At 35.7% G+C, this 27,045-nt stretch overlaps 1 protein-coding gene across 1 annotated transcript; it reads left to right on the forward strand.

Annotated features, from left to right (window-relative positions):
- Positions 1 to 24,905: 24,905 nt before the first annotated feature.
- LOC121240991 lies at positions 24,906 to 26,090 on the forward strand. Its single transcript, XM_041138523.1, has 2 exons — positions 24,906 to 25,387; positions 25,459 to 26,090. The coding sequence occupies exons 1-2, from the start codon at positions 24,945 to 24,947 to the stop codon at positions 25,976 to 25,978; spliced, it is 963 nt and encodes a 320-aa protein (XP_040994457.1). The 5' UTR covers positions 24,906 to 24,944; the 3' UTR covers positions 25,979 to 26,090.
- The last annotated feature ends 955 nt before the right edge of the window (positions 26,091 to 27,045 follow it).

A 27,045-nucleotide genomic window follows, 5' to 3' on the forward strand; every position in this document is an offset into this window, starting at 1 on the left:
TAATTTACTCGTGATCCACAACAATCGAAATGGGAAAACTTACTTGCCATAGCCCTATTTTAGCATGCTATGCTTGCAACATAAGTTATTTTGCTGCTGATTTTTTAATTTTGAATTTTCGATATAACGTGTCAATGATATAAAGAGTATATATATATATATATATATATATATATATATATATATATATATTCCATCTTACCATGTGAAACATGGGTACGTTGCGCGCCTTTGCATTAGCTGATCAACGACGTATGTTTTTGCAAATTTAAAAACAACATGATGTTTATAAATTATTTACTAGAAGAGTAATGTTAGAGAGAAGTTATTGTAGTAGTGTATACTTTGCACTCACTGCATGGCTGCTTCTAGTTGATTGTTTCCATCATTCATTTAGGGAGATGTGTGGTCTAAATAATGTCACATCATGTGTACAAAATGAATGCTCTCAATAGTAACTTCTATCTATATTTATTCTATAAATTATGAGTTGAAAATTCCTTTAATTTAACAAGAATAAAATAAAAATAAATAAAAATCAAATATAATATGTGGTACATAAATAAATAGTAGAATGACTCATATATTATCACAGGTGTGAATTACATGATAATGTTTATAATTTATAAATAATTAGCTATAGTCTGTCCTTTTTGACATAACAGAGATACAGAGCGCAGAGCGCAGAGCGCAGAGCGCTTATTCTTATTGTTGCATTACTTTCGTAACTCATGTTTAGATCAAGAAACCATATATGAAAAAAAAGAAGAAGAAGAAGAAGAAGAAGAAGAAGAGAGATTAATGGGCAGGAACCAAGCGTCTGGAGCAAATCGTGCAGTAGAATTTCCTCTTTAATTTGTGGGAAATAGGTAAGCAACAAAAGACTAAATGGGCATCATAGTCCCAGGCCAGCACCGGTCCTCCACAATATGGGCAGGCTGCTCCTGCTCCTTTTCTTCCGATCACCCTTTCCTGCGTATCAATCACCGACAAAAAACCCATTCTTTCGGTCTTTTCTCCTTTCTCCCTTCAAATCCCTCTACTCCCTCCACTTCTTACAAATCCCATGGAGATGGGATATTTATCATGAATATATTGAGTGGATTCCAAGCAGGTACTAGCAATTGCCAGGAAATTCAATTTTCTTCGTCCGTTCTAGGCCAGCTATTTACATCTTGTTTCTTGGAAGGACCCTCGAACACGGCTAGAGAAGAAACTAAAAAAAAAAAGGTGAGTGTCAATGACGTTCTCCTACGGGTTTGACTTTGAACAAGCCCTTTGAAGATTTGACCATTCCGTGTTTACCCTTGTCGCTCACGGCGGGAGTTTTTACACAACCTTTTGCATCGTAATTTTATGACGAGTAATGGTAACTTCACTTATAAATATATCAACGAAGGAAAATGATAAGCACGGAAACAAGCAAGTTCGTGTGAGCAGCGAGTTCTTTCTTTCTTTCTTTTTTGGCACGAGTACTTGAGAACAGCGTTCTACTACTCTCAAAGATGCACAGGCCATCCTCAAAAAAAGTTTCCTATGAGAGCATCTCTATTTAAATTTAATCTTCACATTAGATTATCCATTCACTTTTTATATAATAATAAAATATTATTAATTTAATAAATTTTTTATTTAATTTATTTTTATCACGTTTTGTAGTTTTACTAATTAAATGTTAATAATAATTATATTTTAATTAAATTAATATTAAAAAAATCATATTTTCAAAAGTCATTTAATGCTAATAATAAAAAATATTTGATTAAATTCATCTAAATTTCTATCTAAGTTTTTTAATTACAAACCAAATAGTATTTTTACTTGGAGAGAGAAACTATTATTTTAATGTGTGATGAACCAACAATAGTCTTCTATCTTTGGTCAAGTACTGTAGCTGAAATTCAAATTATTTTAGATATGTCCAACCCAATGTGGGGTCTTTTTGTTACAAATTATGTAAATTTTGGCTATCCTTCTCATTTGATGAACCCAATGAAGATGCTCTAAGTGGACGGGTAATTTAGAGAGAAAATCTACCAATTCAATGACCTCTAAAGATTGTTTGCACTCAAAAAGATTTAAACCTTAAACTTTGGAAGAAACATACCACCAAGACTAAGGTCTTTACCACTTGAGCCACTCAAGGGGTGATATTCTTGTACAGGCATCTTGTGGTCATAAGTATTACATTATAAGTATTACATTATATATATTTTTTAAAGCAAATTGTCACTGGTTTTATTAGGAAATCATCAATCATTACAATATTTCTCTTTTAAAACCATATTCATAATCTGCATGGGACACTCCTCCATTCAGATGTGCTCCTCTTGTAGTGAAACAACTATTTTGGCTAAGTGATGTGCAGCCATATTTGTCTCCCTATAATTGTAGGAAACCTTCCAATCCAATCTGTTCTTCAGCTTAGTCTTAATGTCTTGAATCAGAGGACTTGCTTCTGTCCACCTATCTTGTTGATTATTGTAGCCTTAACTATCTCCTAACAATCTGCTTCAAATATAACCTTTGAGAAGTCGAGATCAGAGCATAGATTCATAGCTCTTCTTAATGCCCTTGTCTCAGCAATTACAGGTTTTAGAATGACATTAATATTGCAGCACAATGAAGCTTGAACATCTCCTTCAAAATCTCAAATAATCACTCATAAACCTGTAATCTGAGCCTTCGCATCCACTACAACATCCCAATTAACCTTCATGTATTGCTTATCTGGTTTGCTCCATTTCCTTAGTTCCCTCTTTGCACCAGCAGTCTGATTGGGATGGTTTGTGTTACTAGGTTGTTGTGCAGATTGATAATCTTCCAAATTCTAGACAACTTTCTTGATAACTAGCTCTGGCCTATCAAACTTCTTGTAAAAAATGAAAGCATTCCTTCTATTCCAAGGATTTCTCATAATAATAACTACACATTCTATCTCTCCATATTTCATCTTTTCACTCTGCCATAATTCTCAAACATTAGTATCTGCATCTGACCATTTTTTAAGGGGGTTGGACTCCTCACCCCATACATCACTAGAAGCAGGGCAAGACCAAAGAGTATGGATAGCTAATTCCTCTTCCCTTTCACAAATATGACATGAAAGCCCTTCAACCTCCTTTCTTTTAAACAAGTTTTGTCTTGTGGGAAGTAAGTCATGACAGGCTTTCCAAAGAAAATATTCACAGATCCTGGCACATTTAATTTCCACAAAGACTTCCATGTTGGCTACTCAGATGATCCTGCTAAGGTTTCACCTTGTGATTTCCTAATTCTGTCCATTTCCAAATGATAGGCAGTTTTCACTTTGAAGATTCCATCTTTTGAAGGCCTCCATACCATCTTATCCTCAGCACCTAGCCTGCATATAGGTATGATACAGATTATCTCAGCTTCCTTCTGGTTAAAAGTTTGATAAACAAGACTTCTATTTCAATCCCCAGTGCCTTCATCAACCAATGCTTTGACTGTAGACCCTTTGTCCAAAATAGTGGCAGGAGACTGAATCGTGTAAGATACAGGAGAGGGAACCCATTTATCCCCCTAGATTTTAACTTGTGATCCATTCCCTACCCTCCAAAACAATCCCTCTTTGATTAAGCCCAAATATGATCTAATGCTTCTCCAAATGAAAGATGATCGAGGCCCGAGTTGTGCATCCAGTAACTTGCCATCTTTAAAATATTTGATCTTCATGATCCGAGAGACAAGAGAGTTAGGTTGTTGTGGTAGTCTCCAAATTTGTTTTGCTAATAGAGCCTTATTAAAAGACTTTATGTCTCTAAATCTCAATCCACCCTTTGATTTTGACTCTCCCAACTTAGACCATTTCCTTCACTAGATTTTCCTATCATTGTGCTTATGACTCCACCAAAACCTTGACATAAGAGAAGCCATTTCCTTGCAAAGTCTCCTAGGAAGCATGAAGAAACTCATTGAGTAAGTTGGAATTGCCTATATTACTACTTTTAGGAGAACTTCCTTTTCTGGTTAAGAAAGGAAATTGATTTTCTAACTATTGATCTTCCCTACTTCCAAAGGTTCTTAAATGGTCATTATTCGGGTGAAGGGATGGATTGGGGTAGGTAGGGATTGTCGTTGCTTTCGTATCGCCAAATCCTGTCCTTGATAAATCGAAAGGAATTGTATTTACATTTCCCCACAAAAGATGGTAAACCCAAATACCTCCCATAATTATTGCTAATAGAAGCTCCAACCACTCGTTGAATCTGGTTTCTGACTTTTGTGCTGGTATTTGAGCTAAACAGAATTGAAGTTTTTTGTTTCTTCAAACACTGACTAGAGGCCTGTTCATACTTACTCGAAAGAGCTTGGACTTTCTGCCACTCTATCAACAGGATTCTACAAAATAGAATTGCTATCATCAGCAAATAAGAGGTGATTCACTAACTGACATCCCCTTGCCACTTTCACACCTTTAATAGCTCCTAAATTTTCAGCTGCAACCAACATTGAGCTTAGGTCCTCAGCATAGATGATGAATACGTGAGGATAGATTGTATCTTCCTGCCTAATTCCTCTTGTGGGCTTGAAGATTGTACCAAGTTGTCCATTGATTAACACTACATAAGTCACTAAGGAAACACAAGTCATGATCAGAGAAATCCATTTTTCACATAAGCCAAGTTGTCATATCATTCCTTCTAGAAATCTCTACTCTATTCGATCAAATGCCTTGGACATATCGAGCTTCAAAGCCATACTTCCAGTTTTCCCTCTCTGTCTAGTCTTCATGGAATGTAATGCTTCATTTGCTACGATAACATTGTCAGTAATCAATCTCCCCGAGATAAAAGCACTTTGACTATTTGAGATGATATGAGAAAGAATCTTTTTCAGCCAATTAGCAAGAGCTTTAGACACTATTGTATAGAGCACATTACAGAGGCATATTGGTCTAAACTCACTAGCACATATAGGGTTTTTTATTTTTGGGATCAAAGCAATATCCGTAAAATTAATATATTTATCAAAATCCCCTCCCCCCCATTAAGAAATTTTGAAGCAGCAGAACATACATGCTCTCCCATAATGTGCTAATAGGACTGATAGAAGCAAACACTAAATCCATTAGGGCCTCCAGGCCTTGATGGTGCCATTTGTTGTAATGCCTATTTAATCTCTTCAGCTGTGAAAGGTTGTTGCAACTCTTCATTTATCTCAAGTGTGACTCGAGATCTAAAATATTTAATGTTGTCCTCAACTGTTGCTGATGAAGAGTTGATTGAACTGAACAGCTCACTATAAAAATGCTTAAACACCATTTCAATCTCCCAAGGTTTTGTGATCAACTGCCTTGAGAATCTTTAGTTGATTTGATCCAATTTTTATGCCTTTGTTGAGTAGCACATGTATAAAAAAATTTTGTGATCTTGTCACCTAATGGTACCAATTCTTTTTGGCTCATTCTTTCCATTTCATATCTTCTTGCTCAAGCATCAAACCCAACTCCTCAGACAAATTCTTGATGGCTGCTGCATTATGAAGGCCTTCATCTAATTGCATTTGTTTTAGAGGGCCAGTTTTTTCTTCGATCGCCATATTAGTATCCCTTAGGGGTGGGTAGCGGGCCTCGCACCCTGCTACCCCACCGCGCATCTGGCCCCCTAGTAGGGAGAGCCCAACACTGCCCCGCATTTTCACTACCCCGCACTTATATATTTTATTATATATTTATATATATTTATACTATACATAATTATAAATATTTATTATTTGTACTATATATAAATATAGTAATATATATTAAGTAAAACTTTTAGTTAATAATTTGCGTAAGTTTTTGTGTAGTAAGGTGACCATTTTATAGATTGCCAAGGCAATAAAGAGTCTCACATTGTTTAAGTATGAGACTTGTATTATGAATGAAATCTATAAAAGGGTCACCTTTCTACACTACAACTTACACCAAATTTGCATTAGTAATTTAAAAATTACATAGTTTTTAAATTATAGTTATATTTACAAATTTAAATTTAAAATTTAGGTCCAAAAATGTATTTTTGATCACTTTTGGACTCAGGAATAATTTTTGGGCGTAATAGAGTGTAGTTCATTATTGAAGTGGGCGGGGGATATGGGTGACCAGCCCATGTGGTATAGGCAAGAAACCAATAAAAAGGGTTTAAAACAGCTGGAAAGGCAACATTTACAAGAGGGTACCATTAGTTTCTAGCAAATACAGAGAGAAAAAAGAGATGGACTAAACAAAGAAAAAAGAAGAAGAAATGTATGCCAAAACTCTAGAATCAAAGATTATTTACCCTCCTATAGATCTGAAGGCTTCGCATCGATTGACTGAGGGAGCGTCGAATGGACTGAGGGCTTCACGTTGGTGGACATAGGGACTGAGGGTTTGGGGATTGGTCTCCTCGGGAGGGCTGAGGTCGTGGTGGGGAGGGCTGAGGCCATGCTTGGCTGAGGTCGGTGGTTGTGCTTGGCTTCGAGGTTTGAGATCAAAGAAGAAGAAAGGCTGAGGAGGTTCGAGAGGGGGCTTTGAGGGCTTAAGGTCGAGAGGAATTGACTGACTGAGGGCTGAGAGACGTGCCCAGGAAACCGGTCTAGTGGTGTTAGTGAACTTGGTTCACACGTGAGGTGTGCTATGGCTGCTGCCAAACAGTGGTGATGCCTATCACAACTAAGAAAATCAGTTCGACCCTTCTTCCCCACACCTTGCTCTAAAACAATACCCTCTTGTCTAGTGCTTTTACGTTTTTTCTATCAGAAAGTATAAGAGTATGCGAAATACTTTGAGTTCTTGCAAGCCTTTTACAGCTTCTCTAAATCCTCTGTTCTCCTTCATTCTTTAGCTTCAATTACAACATTCACATTATTTTTGTTAGGCCCCATGGGCTTTCAAATGGTATGGGCCTTAGCCTTTCCAAATAGAATGACTGGCCCGTTGCTTCTTGCGGCCCGTCCGTTTCGATGAGAACTTTAGCATCTAAATCAAGAAAGCCCGAATCTAGGAATCCCTTTAAATTCTTTCTATCCATTATTGCCTTCAGTTTTCGTTGCTCAGTACTTTCTTTTTCCAACTCTTGATTTGACACCATTTCTTCCATCTTCTTTCCATTCTCATTTAACGGTTTGAGAATGAGCATACTCGTGTCGAATAACCAAGGTCTTCCTTTCAAAACACGCCGCTGATATTCTTGAGTTTCAAAAGAGATGACAAAAAGGCTGAGGCTAATATCTTGAAAATAGAATGGCCGCCCTGTTTTCTAGATCTTAGCCATTGTTGAACGTACGACCTATTTGCTAATGATTCGATCTGAACACAATTTCCCAACAAGACTTTGTTCCCCCTTTTTTGTTTCTGCTGCCAGACGCTCTTCATCAACATTTATCTCAGAATCTTCTTCTTCTTCAGTCAAGTGAAATTGTTGTCACATCTCTTCTATATTATCCATCTCTACCTCTTTCAATCCGGCAAACTACTTAGTGAACTAGACTCATTCTTATAGAAGAGGTGAGAGAAGCCTTCACCTTGTCTTCTCCTAACAGAGAAAGCGAGAGAAGAACATGTGAAACATGAGTTTTTGAAATTCGTTAAGTTTTACATTATATGGATAAACCCGAATACGACTTATTTAATTAAAAGGTCATAGGTACCTTAAAATCCTAACACGACTTATAAAAATAACTAATGACACAACACAACCCGCATAAGTTGTTTAATAATTAACTTTTATTGGGTTAACTTGAGTACGAGTCGTTTAACCTATTTTATATAAATGGATTAAGTTGACCTATATATTTATTTTGACCTAATTAAAACAAATTCATATATAATATATGGGTAAATATATAAATTATTTACAATTACAACTGTATTTATAATAAAGTATTTTATAATCAACATCCAAACCAATGATATCTAAAATGAATTATTGTTTCATAAAATAATTAAGTAGTCAAATACTAAGATTAATACTACATCTCAACATCAATAAAGACATATAAAACTAAACACCTATAGACAATAGGGCCTAGAAGTGATTCTCTCTCATGTTCTAGGCATTAACAACCTTCAAGCCTCGTTTGGTTACACAAATCAAACTATATCATCTTATCTAATAATTACAATTTTGTTAGATTTTCACACAAAATACAATAAACATTTCAACTTTTTCAAACCTCAAAATAAAAATAATATTAAAAAATAATATTCTAATAATATTTTATTTAACTTTTATATCATTTTATTTCCGTAACCAAAAAGTCAACTGTTATACACCGCTAATGCAAAACTTTTCAGCCAATTCACATGCAATCAAAGCATCCTCAACAAATCAAAATCACCATTACAACATACATGACTTTTTGAGACTAATTCTTTCGCAGCCATATAATTTTGGATGCAAAAGGCTAATTCTTTTATGTTTCCATCGTTTCATTTGTAGCATACAAGACCTTGTCGCTAAAAGTTACTCTATGCAGTGAAACCCTATCATTGCAAATAATGGTAATGGAAAAAATAATTCCGGTGTATCTTTAGTCTTTTGCAACAACATTAAATCACCGCAAAAGGCCATAAACAAAAAAGTTTAATGAAGCTGTCTTTAGCCTTTTGCGGCGACATTAAATCATTGCAAAAGTTTAAATTTGAAAATGAAAAACTTCAAAACGGTGTGTTTTTTGTTCCCTTTTATTTCTTCTCCCCTAGCTGGTGCCCTATTTCTCTCCTTTGAGTTTTCTCCCACTCTTCCCCATGCCATCTGCCCACTAATGCATTGTCGCCGCCTCACTTAGCCGATAAGTCTCTCCTTTGTCCGTCTCTATCTTCTCTATCTTTGCGTCTCTCTCTCTCTCTCTCTCTCTCTCTCTCTCTCTCTCTCTCTCTCTCTCTCCCCTCTGTGATTAGGCTGCTGCTTCACGGTGCCACTGGAGCCCAAGGTATTCCGCCGCTTCCTCTGCTCAGTCTCAGTTTCAGTAAGCTCTCTCCTTTTCTCTTTTCCCTCTATCCATCCATTTCTCTTACAAATTTCCCTCTCATGCATATCAATATGTGTGTATATATATATATATATATATATATATATATATTTGAAAAATAGACTTCCTTTCATTTAATGAAACTGAAGTTACATCTGTGACTAATAAATACAAAGAAAAACTTAGATTACAAGCCAGACTACTAATTTGTTTGAGGCTTTCCAACACATAAATTTCTTTGTGACAGATATTGTCTTAACTTCTATAAGCTCTCTAATGACAAAACCTTTTGAGATATGAGACTCTGTAAGAACAGAGATTTCAATCTCGGTTTATCTGAGATAACCAAACCCCCATCCTTTGAAGGAGGAAAGGGTTCTCCTGCTATGGACAACAAGTCCAATAACTTATTTCTTTTTATTTTTATCTAACACAAACAACAAAATAGAAAAACATAAGAAATACCAAAAAAACAGAAATACAACAAAGCATAAACTTGAACAATATTGAAAACCAAAAAATCACTGAGCAAGGAGACTGTAATGGAGCGTAAAGGACAAATGCCACTCTTGGAGTGTGCCAAACCATCGATCCTGAAGCTACCGAGATAGCTAACCCCATAAACGATGTGTGTGGCGGCAACAAAGCCCTTTGTGTGGTGGCGCGTGGAGGCCCACACGCAATTTGATCTGCATGTGTGGATCACGCGCCGCTCCTTTTGGCGAAAACCTTCGGCAGTCTAAACGATCAACGGCTTAAGAATCCCGTGATGGGGTGAGTGGTGGTCGTTGGCCACTGGAACACATCAAACACCGCTTCTCCATGCTTTGATCGGAAAAAACAAGAACAAAACCCAAAACACCGATTGGGAAATTAAACACTTGGAGATGCATCTGGGAGGAGGGAGGAGCTAAAGCTCCCACCCCTTCTCTGCGATGGTTTTTAGTTTGGGTTTCTAGAGAGAATGTAGAGCTTCTCTCACTAGAAATATTTGAAGAGCTAAAGTACTTGGCTCAACTGAGGTCCTATCCCCATTCGATATATTTGAATCTTAAACCAATCCTAATCCTCACATAGGAGAGATGAATTTGAATTGTTTAGCTCTCAGACAAAACACTATGGATAACCATATTAATCAAGTTGATTTGCTTAACATATATATTTTTAGATGCTTAACATATCAATCAAGTTATATCAATATATTTTTAGATCTAAATTATTCTTGTTATATGCTTAACATATCAACATATTTTTCCTTGTAAGGCTCGGTGTCTCACTCACTTGCTCTCTCCACGAGTTGGATCGTGGAATATTTCATTACAAGGTTTGGTAAACACTGATCGAAGGTAAGGGAAGATGCAACAATGCCTGCCTCTATGTACACCATTTTTGCATCTGTCTTGGTTTTATTTGATTTGGTTGGTTGATTTTATGAAGTGTATGGATTAGGGTTTGTATGATGGTTGTACTTCGATTTGGGATTTTAGAGATTTATTTTAGAAATTTCTTCTACGTGTTACTTTCTTGTGTTCCTTTGTCATGAAGGGTGGTAGTGTTCTATTTTTCTCTTTCTAAATATCAAGTTTTGTCCTAATTTGATTTTGTATTTTTGTTGTGATTTTTTATTTATCAGTTGTGGGTGTTTTTAATTAATTTATTATGTTGTGATTTTGTTGGCAAAGGATGAAGATTGAAAAAGAAAAGTTTGACTTTTTGATTGAAAGGCACCTTACTAATTACTATTCCTTTATCTATAAATAGCTAGCCCTTGGATGCGAGAACCATTCGCCTCTACCACACATGAGCCTCACACGCTACTCTAGTGGTTCCAGTTCAAATTATTTCTGTATGATCCTTCCATTTTGCGGCAAACAAGTCCCCTTGCTGCTACAATATGCATTTGTTCAAGCAACACATCTAGAACACCTACATAATTATTTTTCATCCTTTTCTTACCTATGTTTTAAAACGCAAACAAATCGGTCCAAGTTACAAATCTAGGCACATGGTTGAAGTACTCCACCCAGCCATCTTGTTTGCAACCATGCTGAGGGTCTAATTTCAGCACATGCTGCCTCCTCCACACACACCGGCCAGCAATTTCCATCGTTTTCTTTCTTTGATGAATTTGACTTCCAAGCACTAACAACTCATATATTTGCTGCAAGCTAGTTAGAAAAGAAAAAAACCATCTCTCTCTCTCACTCTCTCTCTATATATATATATATGTGTGTGTGTGTGTGTATGTGTAGTTTAAAACATATGTTAGTGTAGCACTAGGGTCTCATTATGGAGTCTTTACTACATGTTGTTAGTTGCTATACAAGCTTACACTTGAAGACACTAGAATTCCATATAATGTCTCTGTTGCATTAAATGTCTATTAAAATAGGTCTGCTAGATAGGACAGTTCTTGATAACTTGGTTTGATTGTGTCCTGGTACATGTTAGTGTTTTAAAAATTAATGCTGAAAATTAGTGCTCAATTTATACAAGTATTACTGTTGGTCAAGCTTCACACTATTTAGTCTAGCTTGTTAAGCAATAAACATTATAAATAGCCTTAAAATTCTCAAAATTGAATATCTGGCTATCATTATGATTGTAGGGTTCCTTATATTAAAAAGCTCATATGTTACTATCATTGTCAACGCAAGATTCTTTGGGTAGAAACTTAAAGACAACATTACAAATGCTATCGTATCTATTTGGTTTGTCCTTTCCTTGAATTTTAGGAGTTTTCTTTATTTTTTATTGTAACTTTTATTTGGTAACATATAGGTTCTGCTTTAGTAGACTTTATGCATTTGCTTTCTCATGTTTCTTAGTCTATGTCTTAATGGATTTTATCTCTAATATGGTTTCTTTTTCTCTTTTCCCTTAAATTCTGGTTTTAAATCTGGCATTGTGCAATTAGACAATTATTTAATTTCTTTATGGTTTCTAATATAATGTAAAATGTGTGTGTGTTTTTTTTTTTTTTTTTTTTTTTTTTTTGGTATGCTGCTTCAATACTACTTTTTATATACTATTTCCAGCGAGCTTTGCTTGTTGGAAATAATTTTTTTGTCGCAAATAATTATTTGGACACAAATCGCTATAAAGAAGTATTTGCAATCATATGAAAAGTTTTTGTGGCAAGACATATGACTTTTTGTGACAATAAATATCGTCGAAAATGTCCACTTATTTGCAACCAAAAACTTATCGCCACAAGATACCTTTGTGGTGCTTCTTTCATGGCCACTTTGTGGCCATAAAAAATGGACGAAAATACAAATTTGCGATGAAATAAGCTACTTCTTGCAGTGATATTGAATGCCGCAAATGGTTGTATTTCTTTTAGTGTGCATGGACTTTGAACTTTCCCCACTTTGTAATTCATGCCCATTGACCATTGTCTTAGCACTTAAGTATTCACTCTCAACAGAGAATTCACTTGAATCATTATCCCCTATATATTAATCTACCTTCAGTCATTGAAAAGCTAGGTCCCGTTTAGATACAAGAAGTGTTTCATCTCATCTCATTATTACAATTTTTCAAATTTTCATACAAAATATATTAACAATTCAACATTTTCAACTCCCAAAATAATAATAATATTAAAAAATAATAATCTAACAATATTTTATTCAACTTTCATCTTAACTCATATCATCTCAACTTACCATCCAAATGACTTGGAGTCAAATTCAACTAAAGTCACCAACTTCTCCAAATCCTTGAACTTTGGCCATTCCCAACCCTCCATCTACAGTCTTCCTTTAGAATTCTCTTTGCCTCACAAATATCTGGGAAGCCTAGGTTTAACTTCGCTAGATGGAAGTGAATATGAAAATTGAAATAAACAAGAAATTTATTTAGCTTTGCTCTAATGCCGTTTAGGTTCAAGGCCGAAAATCAAGTTTGTCTATTTTTGACCATTCTTAAGACCGTTCATCTAAGTCATGTTTTTTTTTTCGACCCGGCCCGGAACTTGGATAATTGGGTTTCGGCTCGGAAGAAACCCTGGTCAATATTTGCATAACAAAACTCGGGTAAAACCTAGTACCAACGTCGCCCTTCCCCATTCCCGTATCCCCCTCTCTCTCTCTGTCTCTATCTCTCTCTCCCCCCTCTCTCTCTCCCCGAAGAATCCCTAACCTCCTCCCTTAGTGCCGATTGCAGAAACTCCGTCACTCTCGTGACCTCATCATCATCATCACCGACTTGCCGCCATCCTTGTGACCCCAAGGTTTGTTCTTTGCATTTTATTTCAATTTGGGTCTATTTTTTGCAAATGCTTGAGGCATTTTCTTTGTCTCTTTATCTGTCTCTCTGTGCATGGTGAGAAATTGAGAATACTAAAAATGATTTGATGCAATCTATGAATTGAGATTAACCCAACTGGGGAAATAATCACACGTTGGTTCACCGCTTCTGCATGTTGGATATGCAGTCCTAGGTGTTATGAAAAGGAACCATACATCCTTTTCCTAAGCTGCAACGTATTTTTTGGAATTTCTTTTCTGGGTGGTTTCTTGCGTTTGCCTAGAGTTAGTCCATGGCGACACCCACCTCTTTGGAGGGGGCTACTGGTGGGGATGGGGGCACTTTGACCTATGTTCAAATGGTCTCGAAGGGGGCATCACCTTCATCGTTCAAAGTTCCGATGCGATACCCCGTGGATGTGGATGGGAGCTTGGTTTCGTCTTCACGGAACTAGAGATGACGAAAGTGGCTGAGGAGTTCTGTTTTGCTCTTGTTATGAAGCTTGGCTATCATAAAATTTGGGGGCTGTTGGAGATTCCAACAGTGAGTGTTATGAACGAACATCATGTTCTAGTGAAACTGCAATCTAAGAGGGATTTTGTGCATGCATGGGCTCGAGAGGGACGGTTGATTGTTGGCTCTGTGTTTCGGCTCTTCCGATGGACAAAAGAATTTGATTTACGTAGAGAATCATCGTTGGCGCCTCAGTGGATTTTTTTTCCTGGTCTTCCCTTGCATATATATCGAACATATATTTAGCAAATATTAGCAACAAGGTTTGGCAGGTTTCTGGGGTGGACAATGCAACGCTCCATCGGTCTAGAGCAACCAGTGCACGAATATGTGTGGAAATAGACTTGACTGATGATCCGGTACAGGGTTTACCAATAGTGGTGGCTAATAAAAATTTCTGGTAGTAGGTGCGATAAGAAAAGCCAAATTTTTATTGCACCAAATGCTGGAGGTAGGGCCACACTTCAATGGTTTGCAAGGTTGGGGAAGGGGCTTTACGTAAAGGAAGGGAAGAGGTAAAATGGGGTACTAGGGGTATGAGGATAAAATGGCAAGAGAAACAAAAAATGGACAACCATGAATGGGGTGAAAAGGAGGAGGAACTTCCTGAAGAGAGGGCTAAACCGTTGAAGGTAATGGAGGAAAAAGCTGAGACGAGTCATAGGGGGATGATATATAGGAGCGAAGGGAGGACTCGGAGAGTTCACAAATAAAATCTATAGAGGGACCAAGTACTTTTGAGCAAGTTGAAGAGTTGCCTTTAATCCAAATGGGGGTCATCAACAATTCTAAGGACATGGAGAGAGTGCGGCTTGCGGAAGAGGATGCAAAGGGTGATAGTCATGCGCGAGAGAATATCCTTGTGGTATCATCGCAGCCCTTGATACTAGAGGAGATGAATGTTCCAGTGGTGGTCGTGGCTGAAGAAGTGAGCCCTATAATAGAGGAGCCGAATGATCCAGTGGCATTCGTGGCTGAAGAAGTGAGCCCTATAATAGAGGAGCCGACTGATCCAGGGGCGTTCATTGCTGAAGAAGTGGGCCCTATTATAGAGGAGCCAAATGATCATACCTCTTGTACTGAGGGTGAGGAAGAAGATAGTCTTCCTGGGCTTGCCAAGCAAAAAGGGTATGAGTCTGAGAACCTGCATGTTTCTGATTCAAGCATCAAAGGCAAAAACAAGGCTGTGTGACAATCTCAGAGGGTCTCTACCCACATTACAAAATTGAATTTATGACTAAGCCTATCTTTGCGTGGAGCATAAGGGGGCTGAGCAGTTCTAGTCGTGTATTGCGTAATTTGATTCAGAAAAATAATGGAATGCTTGTCGCTCTTTTTGAACCATTTGCAAAAGAAGCTAAGTTGTAGCAGTTAGCTTCTTTGATGGTTATCTTTGTAATAATGAGGAAGGAGAGAAAATATGGGTGTTCTGGCGTGCCCCTTATGCGAAGGAGGTGGTAAGTGTTACTAACCAAATGATTACGGGTTGGGTAGTTCTTGATGATACGCGGGCTCTGGTCACTTTTGTCTATGCAAAGTGTAATCATGTGGACTGCAGAAGTTTATGGGAGAGCTTAGTGGCTTGCCACCAGAGTAATAATCTGTGGCTAATTCTTGCTGACTTTAACATCATCCGAGCTGATCGTGAATGAGTGGAAGGGAGGCCCCGTCTTGCTCAGGCAATGGATGATTTTAATGAATGGATTGATACTTGTGGCCTAATGGAAGTTAAGTATCATGGGAATCACCTCTCATGGTGCAATGGACAGGAAGGAAATGCTAGAAAATGGGCAAGACTTGATCAGACTTTAATGAATATGGTTTTTTCCCGCTCGGTTCAATATGTCGAAATTGGAATATACTGAAAGAAAGTCCTGGGACCATAGCCTTTTGGTGTTAAGAGTTTCTTGTGTTGATACAAGGTACGGTCCCTCTCCGTTTTGATTCCAAAAATTGTGGTGCTCGCATGAATACTTTCATAGTTTGGTACAAACAGTTTGGGCTCAACCTACGTGGGGTTCGGGATTAACTAAACTGGCGGCTAAATTGAAGAGATTAAGAATGGAGTTGCGATCTTGGAATAGAAATGTATTTGGGAGAGTTGAGAAATATATTCATAGGTTTTTTCTTGTTTGTTGGAGTTGTCTTGTTGTTTGGGATGTTTTATATATTCCACGTGTCCCACGGTATTCCTCTGCCAGAAGTGAGGGATTTTAATAAAATTAGGAATGGGTCACTCTTAGACATGTAACCCCGTCTCTTTCTTAAAAAAAAATACAGTCCTGGGTGGTTCATGAAACTCTATGAATATTTATTAGATGAATATTTCCAACAAGAATTAAACGATGAGTATTAAAATGGTTGCATTTGAACATTATATTGCATCACAGATCTACTTCATGAAATGGAATTGATCATTTCATTTTAGAGATGAGTATTTTAGATTGATTAATTTTCTTTTAAGATTTAAAAAAGTGGTGGGTTCCCTTAACATTTAACAATATGTCTGAAGAAATTTTTATGAATTTTTTTTTTTTAAATTTGGAAATTAAAAACGTTAAAAGATGTTATAGATTGATTGGGAAAAGACCTGTCTTTAAATGTGGTGAAATGTGGTTCCTTTTCTATGTGTAATTTGATACGAAAGTCTAACGTCCAACTTCGAAAGATCTTATATATTTGGCAACTACGGGTATCTTTAGCTAGAGAGTAATTGTTTTGACGAGGCAGACTTAACTTTATTTCGGAACAAATCAATTAACATTTATTTCATATGTAATGATGTTATCAATAAAGCCATTTGAGAATGAAAAATTCTAGACATAAACTTCATATCCTGCACATCTATTTAAAAATATGTCATTTTACTTTTTTACCTACGTAATGAAAATGAGTCCAGACATATTTGTAAGTAAAATAGGATAAAAAAGTAAAATGATATATTTTTAAGTGAGTGTGCAGGGTGTGAGACTTATAAGTAGCACGGCTCTTTGATAATTATTCACAAACTGATGTTTGTAGAGGCGGGTTCCTCTTAAAAAAACCATGTTCGTCCTTTCACAAAATTAATCAACATAGGTAAAGTAGACAAACACGATCCGGCGTCTTTTCCAGTTGACACGCCAGGTACACGTTCCGTCTCAAGAGCTCGTAACATAATTATACCAGTCTATGAAATGGTAGGCTAAAACTAGTTGGAAGAAATTAATATATAGCGTATTAGCGTTGGATTACATTAAGGTCAAGATGAATGTAATTAATGAAGTGAAGAAGAAGACTGTGTCCAATGTATGGGAACTTAAGGCGGCCACATTGACTATTATGCGCCATTCATGACTACTGCCTCATTTTTCATATACATAAATCCAAAATTAAGAGCTTGGCTCATTTTTCAAACATGCATGCGTTTTGCACATGACATTTTGGCACCACCAACCGGCAACCCCGGCATAAATTAAGCTAGAAAGGAAGAAGAAAAATCAACAGGCCACAGGTAGTACTGCCTCAATAGCTGAAACTCGTGACAAATTTAGAAGAAAAAGTTTGGAAATAATAATAAGGCTACATGACTTTAGACTATTTTTCCAGTTGCATGCATACATGGATATTGTTGAAGACAGCTCGTATTTGACACATGCATCCACACATTAATTAATGAGTAATTCTACATACAACCGTGAAGTGCGTAAACGTCGCGTAATCGCTTTGAAAAAGAGTGGGGTCTATTATTAAAAAATTAATTTTTTTCATGTGAGTCTCATATTTTATTCATTTTTTTACAAAGTGATTACGCGGCGCTAACACAATTTACAATTGCAAGTATCTTTTCTCTTAATTTAGTGGGATTAGCATAAGAATAAATTCATTGACTCAAGCAACATTTTGATCTGTCCCCCTATTTTATATATATTAGGATACTATTTTGAATTTCATATTACTTATACATGTGAAGAGCTGCAATGCTATATATATATATATATATATATATATATATATATATATAGCTCATATATATTGTATATATCAAACAAAATGAAAAGCTCTTTAGAGTGTTTGAATCAAAATATATTGAGTTTTATTACTCACAAATTCGTGTGTAAACACAACAATTCTAGCGTAGCCCAGAATATTAATATATTAAGATATCAAAATACAAATAGTTTTTTTATGTTATCTGATGTGGCAGATCAACTTCTTTCACATTAGTAATGTGTTTGGTCTGTTTTTATTTTTTTTGCTTATTCTTTTTCTACTTTTGCTGTTCCTTATACGTGCACAAATGAATTTGAATTCCCGTGCATGCTATAGATAGCTCTTGCTGAATGTATTTTGATTAAAATTTAGGGTGGTTTTTACAATAGAGTCCACAATTAGATCAATATTTGATTATTTATTTTGTTGTATTTGATTATCTGTGTTTGATTATTTATTATATTGTATTTGATGGTCTTTATTACTCAATAATAGATGAAGGAGATTCTGTGAGTTGTAATATTGGTATAACCCGGGGGGTTAGTGGTAACTCGTTTATTCCAGTAGACATGGAGGAGCATGTGAGTCTTCCAACCCCTTCATCCACGTATACACAACATCCTACCCATTCCATCCCACCTTTACCCAAGAAATTCAAAACAAATATCTAGTAACCAATCGGTGGCTTGAGAACATTTTACTATAGTGCAACCTATTGACCACGATAAACCAAAAACTTTGTGCAATTATTGCGCTAAATTATACAGTTGCCACTACAAGCTGAATGGTACTTCATCTATGATACACCACATCTAGAATGCATGTAAAACTTCCCCTCTTAGAGTTAAAGGAGTTGAAAAAAGTCAATCCTCTAATATTAAGAGGGATGCAGAGAGAAGAGTGTGTAGCCCACAATGTCTAGTAAAGTATGATGTAGAAAAACTTAAGGTGTCAACCACTAGGTTTTTATTAGGTGTGAATTACCTTTTAGGTTAGTGGAGCACAAAGGATTTGTTGAGTTCGTGGCCGATTTAGAGTCTCAATTCACTTTGTCATCTAGAATCACTTTAAAAAGGGATTGTATTAAACTATATAACAAAGAGAAGATACAATTAAAGAAATTGTTGGATGGTTATAGAACCTGTCTTACCACCAATATTTGGATGTCAATGCAAAATATGAACTACATGTGCATTACCGCACATTTTATTGATTACAATTGGAGATTGCATAAAAAAAATACTAAGTTTTGCCAAATTATTGACCATAGGAGTAAAATTATTGGGAGGGTGTTAGACTTGAGATTGTATGTGTTGAACCCAAGGTTTCAACCTTTATATAATTATACATATTTATATATAGATTTTGATGATAACAAACGAATTCAAGCATAAATGAATCTCAATCTCAAGTTATCTACATAATGAAGCTAAGCACATCAACGAATCAAGCATGAGCAAGAAATGGAACAAGGTTACAAATAAATCTCTTAGAGTAATTCAGTACATCTCTTGATAAAATTCGAAATTGGATTAAAGCTCAAAATTAATAATTTCTTATAAAGCATCAAATTGCATTTTTCACATATGCATAACATATTTGAATATTAAAAATTTGAAATTTGAATTTTGAATTTTTGTAAGATAATTGGTTGTCATCTTTCACATGTGCATGTTTTGTTTGAAACTTATTAAAAGTGATTGATGCTCTTTTTGACATATGCAAAAGGTAGATGATTTTGTTTTAAAAAATTGAAAAGAAAATAGTGCTCCTTTTATCTTATGCAAAAGTAAAAGATTAGATTTGAAAATCTTGAAAAGTGATTGATGCTCTTTTTAACATATGCAAAAGGTAGATGATTTTGTTTGAAAAATTTAAAAAGTAAATAGTACTCCTTTTGTCATATGCGAAAAGTAAAAGATTAAGTCTGAAATTTTTGAAAAGCGATTGATGTTATTTTTGACATATGCAAAATGAAAATGATTTTGTTGGAAAATTTTGAAAAGTAAATCATGCTCATTTTGTCATATGTGAAAAATAAAATTAGGTTTGAAAATTTTGAAAAGTGAATGATGTATTTTACAATTGCAAAAAGAGAAATTTTTATTTGAAAATTTTGAAAAGTGAGTGGTGCTCCTTTTTGACATGTGAATCTTTTTAAATTTGAAAATGAAGTCTCATATGCCTATAAATAGCTCAATTGAGATCTTCAAATTCAGAACACAAAAATACATTATTGCAAGTTTTACAACATTTATTCAAGCTTTCAATCCCTCTTCTCTAAGCATTGAGTCTTAACCCTTATTCATTTTGAGAAAGATATAGTTTTGCGTTGTATTGTTCTTATTCTACTTATTGATGTGTGTTTTTTGATAACCTGCCCACTATCAGCTCTTGTATCAGTAAAAGGGTGTATATAACCCTTGTGTATGTAAAAGGTGTTCGAGATAGGGAATAGACGTTAAATCACCACGTGTAAGGTGATTGCAAGTGTAGGAGGTGTTCTACATGTAATCTTTGTAGTGATACTTCTCAAAGGTGTAATAGGTTTCTATTTCCACTTAAAGGAGATTGAATAGTGAATTTGGGAAACCTCAAGAGGTAGCTTGAGGCGAGGACGTAGGCAGTGGGGCTGAATCTCATTAAAATACTGAGTTTGCTTCCTCTTACCCTTACTCTTTATATTTATTGTTGCTTTGTATTTTGTTCATATTTTATATTGTGTATTTAATTTATAATTGCAGATTTTTAAATACAACCCAATTTACCCCCTCTTGTGTTAGTCATCTGGGTAACAACATGAATGGGATGTTGATAAAATTTTGACCATCACAGTTGTTAATGCTTCCTAAAATGATGTTGTTGTTGATTACATGAGAAGGAGAATAAAAGACAATGATTGTACTATATTGGGTGGTGAATTTCTTTACATGCGGTGTGCTGCTCATATATTGAATCTGATTGTTATGGACAGCTTGAAGGATGTTCATGAATTTGTAACAAAGATTAGGGATGCTGTTAGGTATGTGAAATCTTCGCCGTTAAGATTTGCCAAGTTCAAGGCTTGTGCGACAAAGGAAAAAATCAGCGAGAGGATGATTAGCTTGGATGTTCCTACTAAATGAAACTTCACATATTTGATGTTGAGAATCGCTGAAAAACATAAACAAGCATTTGTACAATATTTGTTTGTGGATGAATAATTCGTAAACCCCACTAGTGATGATTGGAAAAATATACAAATTTTTGTAAAATTGCTGAAAATGTTTTATGATGTTACATTGAATATTTCTGATTCTTTGTATGTGATGGCTAATGCATATTTTGAACAACTTTGCAAAATTGAAGTTGCATTAAATGATATGCGCTTGATTTATGATATTATCACTAGTATTATGGGCATAAATATGAGAAGTATGACAAGTCTTGGGGTAGCACAAATAGATTCAACTTGATGATATATGTTGCTAATGATGGCAATGAAGTTTTGGTTGTAAAAGTGCAAAGAATATGAATTGAAGGATAAGATAGAGGACAATGTTAACTCTTTTTAGGCCGCTTGATTTAGCAGTATAACATATTTCGTGTGGCTAGTGGGGGGGTGTTCTAATGTGGCTCAAATGAGGCCAAGCACTACTAATACAAATATTGGCAATGAGCCGACACCACCTCAGACTAAATTTCGGATCATGTTCACCAAATACCTTGAGAAGCAGGGTGTTATGGAGTTTATGTTAGGATCAAGCGCTTACAACTAGGCCAAAAACAATTGTTGTTAACAGAGGTGCAACTTTATTTCCTTATATACTTTGGCAGCATAGAGCCCTACATCTATACATGCAGCAGGTGGGCATGAGGGCTTCACAGTGCACACAAGGTGCACTAGCGGGTTGGGCTGTCAACCACCGATAGACTCCCATAAATCTAACGAGTCACTAAGAGAGATCGCTGAATCCCATAATCCAACAATTTAGATCGGAGCTAGAGAAGTATTTGTCTGAGGCATGTGTAAAAAAACTCACTCGGTTTTGATATCTTAGATTGGTGGAGAGTTAATTCCTTCAATTATCCAGTCCTTTCTGAGATAGCATGTGATGATGTGTTAGCCACTCTCATTTCCACTATTGCCTCGGAGTTCGCATTCAGCACTGGAGGATACATATTGGATCCTTTTTGGAGTTCATTGTCTTCAGAAATTGTCGAAAACCTCATTTGCACCCAAAACTAGTTAAGGACCAAACCAGTTGACATTCGGGAGTTAGAAGAATACATACAGTCAATGGACCTTGAAGGTAAGTTTGAAACATGAAATAATTTTTTTAATATCTATCTAACTCAGTTTATGATATATCTAACTCAGTTTTTAATATTTTTTTAGATGATTATCTACATTCATCTTCAATCGAGGTTGATGTGAGTCTTCCTTCCCATTCATACTGAAAAATTTAGAATCTATTACGAGAGAATTTGTTCATCTTCAATGGAGGTATTGGTACTATACATGCATTGGCTATTTGTTTTTTTTTTCTTAATTTTTAGTTGAAATGACATGAAATGGATATGGAATTGATCTGCTTCTGTATTGGGTGTGGCGTGCATGTACAGAACTTCAAATTTTTAGCCAATCAATGGAACAATTTTTTTTTTCTTTTTTTCTTTTTCAGTCATTCATGTGCATATATATATGTGATTTGGCTGATCTCCCTGGTGGTGCAAAGTTCAAACGTATTGATAATTTGTTGATTCCCACCCATTGTATTTTTCATTACCAGCTTTTAGATGATTATTCAGTTGACTGTTGAATCAGTATATATTTTCTTATCTCATTGGTGATTGATTTTGTAGATTGGAGATTTGAGAATTCCATGGGTGCAGCAAATCCAAATGAGGAGGGCCCAAAACTTGGAAGATTTCTTAGGTTGTTGTTACTCCAGCTCTCCATGCCTGATGAAACCAAAGTCTCCTGCCAAACTCGAGAGGACCATGACCAAAACAATGTCTCCAAAATCAAAATAATTCATATATTGTAATTTTTTATTTTAATGTATAAATACAAAATAATATACTGAATTGCATTGTGTGTTGCATGCATTTTTACATAATGAATATTGTATATATTTTCTTTTGCATGCATTTAGTTAAAATGGTAATTAGTTTCTAGCTTCAGTTTTTTTTTTTTTTTTTTTTTGAATATTTTGTATTTTTATGAAGTAGAACGAACCGTATTCTCTCAAAGTTAGATTTGACGTGAAAAGAAGATCATATATTAAAAAAAAAAAAAAAGGTCGGGTACATGGTGGAACCCGAATTTCCAGATTTTAAAAATCTGGATTCATTTGAGTTCTGGCCCGAGTTTAAAACGTAGGTTCAGGGTCGAGTATATTCGGATATCTGGTCTGAAACACGAATAAATAGTCCTAATCATTCTCCGTTATATACAGAATAGTCTCTCATGATATGGAGTTGACATTCATTATTTTTTTCATGAATTTTGAAGTGGTAATTGTGAGAGTCGATGATCTTTTCTTACTTTTTCTATTTGATTGCTGGGAAAACAAAGAGAAAGGAAAGGAAAACCGAATTTGCAATTAGCAAATGTTTCTAGTGAAGTTCTCCTATTTGCGGCGAACTTTATTTTCATTTCAACCCGAGATTCTAGTATTTTACATTCAATTTGTTCAATCTACATTTTATCAGCAATCAAACGGAACACGAGCGCTAGAGTTGCTGACAAAATTTGTAACCCCCAAATTTTCAACTGTTTACAATTTTTTCAAACCATTATTTGAATGTCAGCCTTTGCTTTCGCAGATAAGATAAAATAATATGAGTTGAGATGAACGTTAAAAATTAAAAAAAAATATGATTAGAATATATTTTTTTAATATTATATTTGTTTCTTCTGGCGCAGCATCGCAGATAGATTAGTTTAGATGCAAATAATATCTGAAATCGATTTTTTTTTTTTAATAATATCGGCTGACATGGCATTAACCACATCAGCCGATTTCCCAAAAGGTACCCAATGGCGGTACCTGTAGCAGGATTGAATTTGAAAAAGTTAAATTATTTATTTTATTTTTTAAAAAAAATTTAAAAAAATTATAATAATTATATAAAACGAGATGAAATGAGTTATAAAAAAAAACAATACCAGTAATCTAAAAAAAAAATCAACAACTTTAATAATATAATGATATTTAAGTAATCTAAAATAAAATCCTTATTTATCTAAAACTGGAGTCTTCACATAGCAATTCCACTTTTTCCCAACAATTTGGCAACTCGCTAGTCACAAATCTCGAGCAGTATGAAACGCCATTGATCTACCATAAATTCAGTATGTAAAATAATTAATGGGATCGAGAAAGTGATAATTTTAATTTTATATATATATATATATATATATATATATATATATATATATATATAGATCAGTGTGGAATCCACTCTCTTCCTTTCTGGTTGGTTTTGAGAAGAAACTTTCCCTAATAGCATTTTATAAATTGGACCAAGTTTCGCACAAATTTACTATTAAAATCCGCGTACACATCTGGCCACCAATTATTCCCTTTTTGGCACAATTAAAGGTGCTGATAGATGTCCTCCAAATGGAGAGGGATAAAGAAAGAACTTTTCCTAGTGTTAGAGTAAAGTAGCCTTACGAATAATGCAATCCAGCTTCGCTTTTGTCGTTTTCCATCCTTATCCAATCTTGCTATTCTAAGTCTAAAATTTAACTAAAAATTGAAATTTTTTATTACAACTAAAATTATTAAAGATATTAATCTATCCTTCCTAAAATTAAAATAATAATATAATATTATATATTTTAATAATTATATTTTTTTAATACACTCCATTCATTAATTAATAATTTTATTTTATTTTCTAATAGTTTTTTACATCAACCTAATTATTCAACATAATATAATCTTATTTACAAAAAAATATTTCCTTAAAAATGTGGATATGATATAGCCTTGATTACTAATAAAATTTTTAAAAATAATTTATGAATAAAATATAAATTTAATGGATGAACTCTCTAACTTTAAAAATTTCTTTAGAGTTATAGTAACTCAAAGATTAAATTAAAGATTTTTAATTAGTGATTTACGCAAAATTTAATTATATTTTAGATTTAAAGACATTTTGCTAATACAGTGCCAGTGCTTTTAGCTTCGTACGGTAAAAGAAACTCCACAAAATTCACGTTCATTTTCTTCAGCCCGAAAGCAAGCATGGCGAAATATTGGGTCGAGGTCTGCCTGATATCTGCTAGGGGTCTCCGGCATTCTTCCTCGCTCTGGAAGCTCCAGTGGTTCGCAGTTGGGTGGATTGATCCTAACAATAAATATTGTACCAAGATTGATGCTTCCGGTAATGCAAATCCGATCTGGAAAACCAAGTTTGCTGTCTTGGTTGACGACTCCCTAGATCCGGTACTGCACGTTGAGGTTTATAGCAGAGAGCCCATATTCCTCAGAGAAAAGCTTCAGGGCACAGCAAGTGTTGTCTTGAAAGAGTTTCTTGGCAAGCAGATCAAGAAAAATGAGGGTTCGAGGCCTGTAACGGAAGAAGTAGGAAGTTATCAACTGCGGAAAAGGAATTCTAGTAAACCCAAAGGCTTTGTTGATATTTCAATTCGTATTTCCGAGGAAAGGGAAGATCCAAGCTCGTATAGATCAGGTAGGTCTTCATCAATAAATACCACTCACTTATGATTTTGATTCCAAGATTGTATTTTTATTTTATAGGCAACGAGGAAGGATTTATGCTCTCGGATCTCAGCAACAATATCACCTTATCCACCGGAGATGGCGCAGCTCTTTCCAAGCAGCGGCCTCCGGTTCCACCAACTTATCGGCCAGAAAACCAAATGCAGTCAAACTCCCCATATACCCATTCAAGGCCATTCCCGACAAGCTATTCCAATCCATCTGTGGGTGGACCAAGCTACATGCCAGCGGGTGCACCAAGCTACCGTCCGACCATAACTCCACCGCCACCTCCACCCCCGCCTGCTAATGTAGGTTACATGCCCACTTTTCTGCCAAGAACAGATCGATTGTCGGAGACTTACATAAATATGCCGGCATCAACTGGAGCAGCAGCGCATGGTCGTGGCATGGGGCCAGGTTTTGGAATGGGAGTGGGTGCTGGTGCACTGGCAGCTGGTGCTGTGATATTCGGTGATGACTTTATGTCAGGATTTGATGTTCCTACAGGGTTTCAGGATGCTAGTCTCGCCATATCAGTCGACCCTCCTTTCTAACAAACAGTAAATATAATATAGCGTTTGTAATTCTGTTAAATGCTGTGGAATGGAACTCTATTTAATATTTATTGTTCACATATTTTTAATGACGAAAGATTTCATTCAGTAACAAGAATTTAGTAGAGATTTTGGTCCATTTGTACGTGAAAACAGATTTCAGAACAAGAAAACCACTTTATTGCCTGTCATATGTACGCGCATTTTGCGGGTTTATGATAAAACAGAGGATTCATTGCTTATTATTCCTGCTGAAATCATGGATGTAGATTTGAGAGTTCCAATAGATACACATCCGAAGATTAAGGCTACAGATCAATCAAATCCTTGTCAATAAACTCTAGCATAATAACAGCTTTGAGTTTAGCCATTCATCTTGGAATTATACTTAGGCCTGCTACCCGCATGGTGCGGAGCGGGGGTGCCCTTCCCTGCACCCCGCCCCGCACCATGCGGGGTTCGGGATTTTCCCCCCGCCCCCCGCCCCCGCCCCCGCCAGGCGGGGGCGGGGGAAAAACCCCCATCCGCCCAGCCCCCCACCATTATGTTAAAAAAAAAATTTTTTTGGTCTAAAAATATTTTTTAGGACCAAAATTATAATATATTTTAAATAATAAATTAAAATTTATAAATATAAAAAAATTTAAACTCATTAGAGTTAGATTTTGGATTGATTTGGCCTCCTAGGCCAATCTTTATATAGGAGGCCAAGGCAATACAATAGTCATCCTTAAGCAATGTGGGACTTACTACTAAGTCCCACATTGCTTAAGGATGACTATTGTATTGCCTTGGCCTCCTATATAAAGATTGGCCTAGGAGGCCAAAACAATCCAATGACTTGAATATAATTTTAAGTCTTTTATAAATTGTGTATATCTATATACAATATATTTATTTAATATATATAAATAAATTTTTTTTTTTTAATGTGGGGCGGGGGCGGGGCCCCGCTGGGGTCATCCCGCCCCCGCCCCCGCTATAACCTCTCTATGCGGGGCGGGGCGAAAGCCGGGCGGGACAGCGGGGGCGGGGCCCCGCTGCCCACCCCTAATTATACTTTTGTA

The sequence above is a fragment of the Juglans microcarpa x Juglans regia genome, chromosome 1D (assembly GCF_004785595.1).
Source record: "Juglans microcarpa x Juglans regia isolate MS1-56 chromosome 1D, Jm3101_v1.0, whole genome shotgun sequence".
Lineage (NCBI taxonomy): Eukaryota > Viridiplantae > Streptophyta > Magnoliopsida > Fagales > Juglandaceae > Juglans > Juglans microcarpa x Juglans regia.

What these genes read in the sequence shown, in the direction of transcription:
- LOC121240991 (XM_041138523.1), top strand. Translation starts at nt 24,945, where the DNA reads ATGGCGAAATATTGGGTCGAGGTCTGCCTGATATCTGCTAGGGGTCTC. An exon ending in GAAGATCCAAGCTCGTATAG is followed by an intron (nt 25,388 to 25,458) that starts ATCAGGTAGGTC and finishes TTTTTATTTTAT; the next exon opens with AGGCAACGAGGAAGGATTTA.